This window comes from Morone saxatilis, unplaced genomic scaffold (assembly GCF_004916995.1).
Source record: "Morone saxatilis isolate NCDOM2014 unplaced genomic scaffold, NCSU_SB_2.0 Contig15, whole genome shotgun sequence".
Lineage (NCBI taxonomy): Eukaryota > Metazoa > Chordata > Actinopteri > Moronidae > Morone > Morone saxatilis.
The window spans coordinates 16,912,013-16,919,011 of NW_023339707.1; the positions used below are offsets into that span (position 1 = coordinate 16,912,013).

Below are 6,999 nucleotides of genomic sequence, written 5' to 3' on the forward strand. Positions count from 1 at the left end.
CGTGGGAAACATCTTCATCAAGAACATGGATGAGTCTATTGACAACAAGGCACTGTATGACACCTTCTCAGCCTTCGGCAATATTTTGTCCTGCAAGGTCAGTGGCCCTTTTGACTACTGAGTGGTTGTCGTAGCTCTCTGGTCTTAGAAAGATGTTTGTTTGTACAGTGTGAATGAAGCTAATGTAATATTTAGCAGATGTTTGATAAAACACTTATCTCCTACAAGCAATGTTGTCATGATAACACTTGTATAGAAGAGTAGGGCTGTACAGTATGGTTTTAATCAGCGTCACAACATTAATGTAAATGTTACATTAAGCAACATATCCTGAGGTGGTAAATGTATGCAAAACGCTATGAACTTATGATCAGTGCAGTGAACCCTTTGTATAAATCTAAATATCTAATTTAATGTTTAATTAAAATATTTATTTTGGACAACTGAATTTTTTAAATCGGTAACATGATGATCATATCATTATGACACAATAGAATTATCACCCAGACCAAACTACAGGCATACGTGGTTTAAAAACTCAAATGCAAGCTGCTGTTCTGCAGCAGAAGCTCTGTAATCTGTGATTTTGACGCCTTTTGTCTGTTGTAGGTTGTTTGTGATGAGAAAGGGTCCAAAGGCTATGGCTTTGTTCACTTTGAGACTCATGAGGCTGCGAACCGTGCCATTGATACCATGAATGGGATGCTGCTCAACGATAGGAAAGTGTGAGTGAACTAAATACGTTGGAAAAAAAAACTGGTGCAATCAAACAAAATGCAATCTAAAATAAGCAAGTTCAGGCAAAGATGAGTGCAGAATGTGTATATGTGTATATTACCTATATAAACTGTTACTGAATGCTGATGACTGATAACTCTTGAAGACGCCACAGACTTTTTGCAGATGACTGTTCCATGTGTCTTTTTTGCTCAGTCAAAAGACACGTAATCATTTGGAATCTGGCATTGTCAACGCAAAGGCCCATTTCCTGGGAGAAAAATGTCAGTTGTCCATTCTTAGGTCAGTGAGTAGGTAGGATGTCTGTCTAGATTTGTTGTCTCTTTGTGTGTATATAGTAATTTAAGATGAGAGGCAAAGCAGGATCATCAGAAGTCTATTATGTTCCTACAGTGTAGGAGAAATAAAGATGTATTAAAATTTGACTAAAAGCTTGAGTTGATGATTATTTTTGTCTTAGCTTGTTCGCATTTTGTTCTTGATTTCTGTCCTGATCAGTTGTCCTGTGGTGTTTTCTGAGACTGTGTTCTGAATCCGAAGTCACATTTTATCATCACTGTGCAGAGTCAAGTTTTTAACTAACTTGCTTTCTTTTATCTCTTCCTCATTGTTTCTTGGTGATGGTGTTTGGTTCTATCCTCAGCTTTGTCGGCCACTTTAAGTCCCGCAAGGAAAGAGAGGTGGAGTTTGGGACCAAAGCTATGAAGTTCACCAATGTCTACATCAAAAACTTTGGTGAAGACTACACTGATGAGAAACTCAAGGAACTCTTCACTGCATTTGGTAAGAAAGCGTAATGTTTTTATTCTTTCTACTCAGTTAGGGGCCTCTCCTCCAATAAATTGATTGCAACAGTCGGTAACATATTACATTTCTATGCATATCAGATAGTTACAGGCTGGTTTGTGCTCAAACTCTCAGGGAGGACTCTCAGTGTGCGGGTGATGAAGGACGAGAGGGGCCATTCACGAGGATTCGGCTTTGTGAACTACGCTAACCACGAGGATGCTCAGAAGGTAGCGCGTGCCAAGTTTCTGTGTCCGCTTGAATTGGGTGCCTGCCAACAGAAACAGTTAATTATATTGACATTAAGACGGAACCTGCAGCATTGACTTTCTATTTTACAGCCAAGTTGGCTACACACACCAATAATACCACCACAGTGTTGATGGGTTAATTGATTCAGTGTTGATACGAAAAATCACACAAGTAACGCGTTGATGCTCCTCTGGTTTTCCCAGGCAGTTGATGAAATGAATGGAAAGGAGATCAATGGGAAAGTCATCTATGCAGGTCGTGCTCAGAAGCGGCAGGAGCGCCAAGGAGAGCTCAAGCGCAAGTTTGACCAGATCAAACAGGACCGGATCCAGCGCTATCAGGTGCTGAACCATTGTTCGCATATGTGCATTGTCATTTGGAGGCTTATTAATGACTCGCATTGTTAATGATCTTGCATTTACATCTTTAGAGTTGACATTTGGAAATAAATGAACGGTTCAGTAGTGTTTACAATGGAGGGCTTACCTTAGTAGTTTATATATGTTTGTATTTATACAAAGTAGGTTAGCTGAGTGCACAACGCCTTTGCTTACAGTTACACTTCAAATTAAGAAACAGATTTAAAGCGGTTACTGAAGTGATTATCGTTGAGAGAGCTTCAGGTTACAAAGGGAGTCACACAAGTTTAGGCAGCGTTGCAGATCATGACATTTATAACAACAAAGATGGCAATTTCCCAAATAATTTGTAGACAGATGGTACAAGGGGTTAATTCATTTCTGTCCTATTATATAAACTGTTATATAAACCAGAGAGCAGAGTGCTACACCAAAAATGTTTTTTTGAATAGCCCACAGTTTAATGAATTAGATTTTCAGTTTTGAGTGGCTCTTGTCCCAGTGCTGTCTTTGTTTTCTTTTTTTTAAACTTGGCAACTTAAATACTCCTGGAATCAGTAACACACATCCCTCAGTCCAACAGATTAACTTTGTAAAAATAGCCCAAAAATAGGCTTTTGATACATCTGTGTACGTCAATATAAAGGTACAGGATAGCTGGTAAGTTTAAGACTAGAAACAGCTAGTTTGACTCTGTCCAAAGGTACCTAAACCGAACTACTAACGCCTCTGAAGCTCACTCATTAACAGGTTATTTCCTGGTGTCAGAATGGTTTGGAAGCGTGAACATTTCTCACTCTTTGTGTTTCCAGGGGGTGAATCTGTATGTGAAGAACTTGGATGATAGCATAGATGATGAGAGGCTGCGGAAGGAGTTTGCCCCTTACGGCACCATCACCAGTGCCAAGGTAATGTGATGAGATAAGACTTGAGCACACATGTAACAATCATTGCATTTGTAGTTTTATCAGAGGTAGGATTATAAGTTAAAACTACAACACAAAGCCTGCCCAAAAAAACCTAAAGGGATAAGTATTTCCCCCCTGTAGACACTGTACAGATTAAGCCTGAATTATTGAATTAATTTTAGAATCGGGTTGTATTTCTGCCAGAGTGGTTGTCGAACGGTCAACGATAGACAATCAGAAAAGTTGAATTTCTGACAGACTGTCTGCATCTTCCAGGCATCCGCAGCTCCATATTTTTTATAACAACTCTCTTCTTAGTTCTTAGTTGAATTACATAAAATAATGCTGCCTTTCCTTCTTTTTGTCTGAGGATGCGGTCGTCGGGTTTAAATAGGCTTCGTTGGAACTGTCACTGAACAAAACCGACCAGGGGTTCAGTGTTAATGTTTAGCCCATGTTGTGGTCGGTCAGTTGATCCATACAGCGCGAGCATAAAAACATACAAATCTTAAGTCTACAAATCTGATACGTTTCTGAACTTGAGCTTCTTTGCTTCCTGTAGGTGATGACAGACGGTTCCCAAAGCAAGGGCTTTGGCTTCGTCTGTTTCTCTTCACCTGAGGAAGCAACAAAAGCAGTAACTGAAATGAACGGGAGAATAGTTGCGACCAAGCCACTGTACGTGGCTCTGGCTCAGCGGAGGGAGGAGCGGAAAGCAATCCTGACCAATAAATACATGCAGAGACTTGCTACCCTGAGGACCATGACAAGTCCGATCATTGACTCGTACCAGCAGACTGGATACTACATGACCGTACCACAGGTATGGACGTTTGAACAATGTAAAATTCATCACATTGAAATCACAAACGTCTTTTTTTTGTCAACTTTTTAATTTGTAGAGCTAAATGAATCCCTATGAGTGATATTATTATTTAAAAAAAATTTCCTCACAGTACCTTCAAGTAACTGATTCGGTGGTTGACCTGCAATGTGATTCGATTAACTAATATTTATCTTGCAGCCTCCCGCTCGCTCCTTCTACAACCACAATGCTGTCAGCAACATGAGACCAGTGCCACGTTGGACAGGGCAGCCACCCAGACTACCGGGTAAAAGGATCCTTTGTTTTATGTTCACATGGATGTCGGTTCAATCGCAGTGTGTATAAACGTCGTCTCCCATGTTGTTAGGCCCCTACACAACCCAGTTTGTCGGTAGTTCAGCCCCTAGACGCGGATCGACCCCGATCGCCACTGTCAGACAGGCTTCCACCCAGGCTCCGCGCATCGTGAGCTCCACACAAAAGACAAGTGAGTAACAGATCTGCGATAACACGAAAGGCTCCATTCGTCGAACAATGTGCCATTTACATGCATGGTAGCATCTGACGGGTGTAACGTCTTCATTTAGATAACATTGGGACCCAGACTGTAGGAGGGCGTACTGACGTGCCTGGTGTGACAAGGGGCGGCCAGTACAAGTACTCATCTGCAGTGAGAAACGTCCAGCAGGTCATTACTATACCTGGACCAATGACGAGACTACAGGTACTTCAGTCTGTACTGAACTGTCTAATTGTAGAGCTACATAATTAGGCTAACGCTACTGTATCAGGCTTTCTGTTTAACCATCTTGCATCATAAATACCATAGGTCCATGTTAGTTAAATCTCTACACAGTCATCTCATGAATTAGTCTCATGCTCCAAAACACATCCAAAAACAATTTGATTACGTTGTGGTTATGACAGTAGTAAGCTTGCTAATATTATCTTAGCATGAAGAAAATAGAACCAACATTAACATTAAGTTGGCACTTTGGCTGGTGAGCTTGAATAATGTTATACAAGTGGAATTTGGAGTAACAAGTACACCAGCTGACGTTGGGAGTCCATGGACATAACTAGTGTTACATCCAAACTGTGATGGCTAGCGTTTGCGTATCAGGCTTATTGGATTGACACGAATCGCACAAATGACCTATCTTGGATTCAGAACGCAGATTTTGGCAGAAAGGTGACAGGTTTGCACCCCTGTATACTCTCCAGGTTGTTCCAGCACCTATGATGGAGCCACCGGTGCACATTCAAAGCCAAGAGCCACTCACTGCCTCGATGTTGGCTGCAGCTCCACTCATGGATCAGAAACAGCTTCTCGGTTTGGCGTCATTCCTTTTTTGTTCTCTTTGTTTTTATGCAGATTAAAGCGACTTGTGTATTTGGTTGCTAACCCTCTCTCTGCTGTGATAGGAGAGCGGTTGTACCCACTGATCCATACCCTTCACCCAAACCTGGCTGGAAAAATCACTGGGATGCTGCTGGAGATCGACAACTCTGAGCTGCTGCACATGCTGGAGACGCCAGAGTCCCTGCACTCTAAGGCATGGTTATGTTCACGTTTAACAGACTGTCTGATAGTCTTACCATTACATAGTTGCCATTAAGGGATGGGGCAGATTACAAGACGAAATTCTTAGATCTGAGACCAGCACCCTCAAGTTGTGTTGTCTATTTTTCCCCCCATCTTCTAGTCCTAATGCTAAGCTATGCGTCTCATATTCACCATACAGACATGGGAATGGTATAGATGATGAGACCGGCGTAACCGAATGATCTTCTTCCTCTCCTTTGGTCAGGTGGACGAGGCGATCGCTGTCCTGCAGGCTCACCAGGTGAAGGAATGCTCTCCGAAGAAGTGAAGAGCCCTTTCAGGTCAGAAACAACTTCTCCTCCTCTGTTGAGAGACAGCTGTGAAAGGATCCCTTACAGCAAGTATGTGTTTTATAATTGACTGCAATGCTCATTTATGCTTAATTAAGGTTCATTGGTTAAGATTAGACCATTAAGATTTTCAGTTGATTTTTTTTTTTTTTTCTTTCTAATTATGTCTTGTTGTGGAAAACTCGTCTTTGCTCCCCTCAATCCCAGATGTTTTTTTGTATTTGTATCAAGCTACAGTATTTGCTTATTTGGTTAAATGAAAGACTTGTTTACTCCAGGAAAGTACATTAAATTGAGTGAAAGATCAGGGAATTGGGCTTCGACTGTTGTAAAATTAAGCCCAAAATTCAGCAAGAATCCTGCACAGCTGTGCTTCATACAAAATGTGCTGAGTTGCAGACATCGAATATCACCGCAAAAGACTTAACCATGTCCATGTTTTTTCCAGATGTCAACGACTTTCTGGAGGAGGGAAAAAAATGAAAAAAAAAAAAGTAAAAATTTTGAAAAAGAGAGAGAGAAAAAAAAACTAAAGAAAAAATGTTCTATGTAGATTGAATTGACAGTAAAGAGAGATTTGTGAAGTTAAAACTATTTTGTTGATGCAATACCTTTTGTTAGAAGATAAAGTTTACAGTATATGCATTAAACCTGCCTTGTGTCATTTGTTAAACGTACATGGACTTTCTAACTGGTTATGAAACTGTCTCAATTTAATACTGATGGCTTTATATGACCTACATAAACAATGTTCCATCAGAGAGATTTCTGCGTCTACTTTAGGTTTAAAATTGTCCACGTCTCAAACCAACGTTAAGGGACACAGGTGAGGTTTTTGACTTGACTGGTATATTTCGGTTTAATGTGGGAAAATTATGATTAACTGGTTCTTGTGACAAATGTTTGGTTAAGGTCCTGAGCTTTACTATGAGACCATCGGGTACTTTCTCCTATTCAATGAGAGAAGACTCATTGTGATCAGGGATCTTGGTTTGTGGTCTTGCTTGATGCCCATTACTTTAATATTGTTATCATTATTAGTCATATCTCTGCTCTTCTGTGTCCATATCTTCCCCCTTTTTATGAGAGGAGTCATAAAGTTGGCAAACTTGTTCAGCAATGACAGTTAGGCTGCCATATCTAAAGTAAGCAAACATTAGCCGCTGCTTATACTCTACCAGACCCAAATGAGGTCGTGGATGTGGTGAATTGAGGAAGGGTGTGGTTTTGTTTG

At 40.7% G+C, this 6,999-nt stretch overlaps 1 protein-coding gene across 2 annotated transcripts; it reads left to right on the top strand.

Annotated features, from left to right (window-relative positions):
* The first annotated feature begins 6 nt into the window (after positions 1–6).
* Positions 7–6,415, top strand: LOC118323976 (embryonic polyadenylate-binding protein-like). Of its 2 annotated transcripts, none has more exons than XR_004796530.1 (15): positions 7–97; positions 610–725; positions 934–1,020; positions 1,382–1,521; positions 1,660–1,754; positions 1,980–2,117; positions 2,948–3,043; positions 3,606–3,866; positions 4,068–4,155; positions 4,237–4,356; positions 4,457–4,593; positions 5,094–5,202; positions 5,295–5,425; positions 5,681–5,816; positions 6,214–6,415. XR_004796530.1 is itself a non-coding variant. In XM_035656066.1 (15 exons), exons 1-14 carry the CDS (start codon positions 26–28, stop codon positions 5,741–5,743), a joined length of 1,653 nt encoding a protein of 550 aa, XP_035511959.1. In that variant the 5' UTR covers positions 7–25; the 3' UTR covers positions 5,744–5,756; positions 6,214–6,415. The 2 variants fall into 2 exon arrangements, 1 of the variants encoding a protein (XP_035511959.1); XM_035656066.1 differs by having other exon boundaries at positions 5,681–5,756.
* The last annotated feature ends 584 nt before the right edge of the window (positions 6,416–6,999 follow it).

Coding starts and splice junctions, on each gene's coding strand:
- LOC118323976 (XM_035656066.1), top strand. CDS start 26: ATGGATGAGTCTATTGACAACAAGGCACTGTATGACACCTTCTCAGCC. Junction 2,118..2,947: donor ACCGGATCCAGCGCTATCAG/GTGCTGAACCAT, acceptor TTGTGTTTCCAG/GGGGTGAATCTGTATGTGAA. Junction 4,357..4,456: donor GAGCTCCACACAAAAGACAA/GTGAGTAACAGA, acceptor GTCTTCATTTAG/ATAACATTGGGACCCAGACT.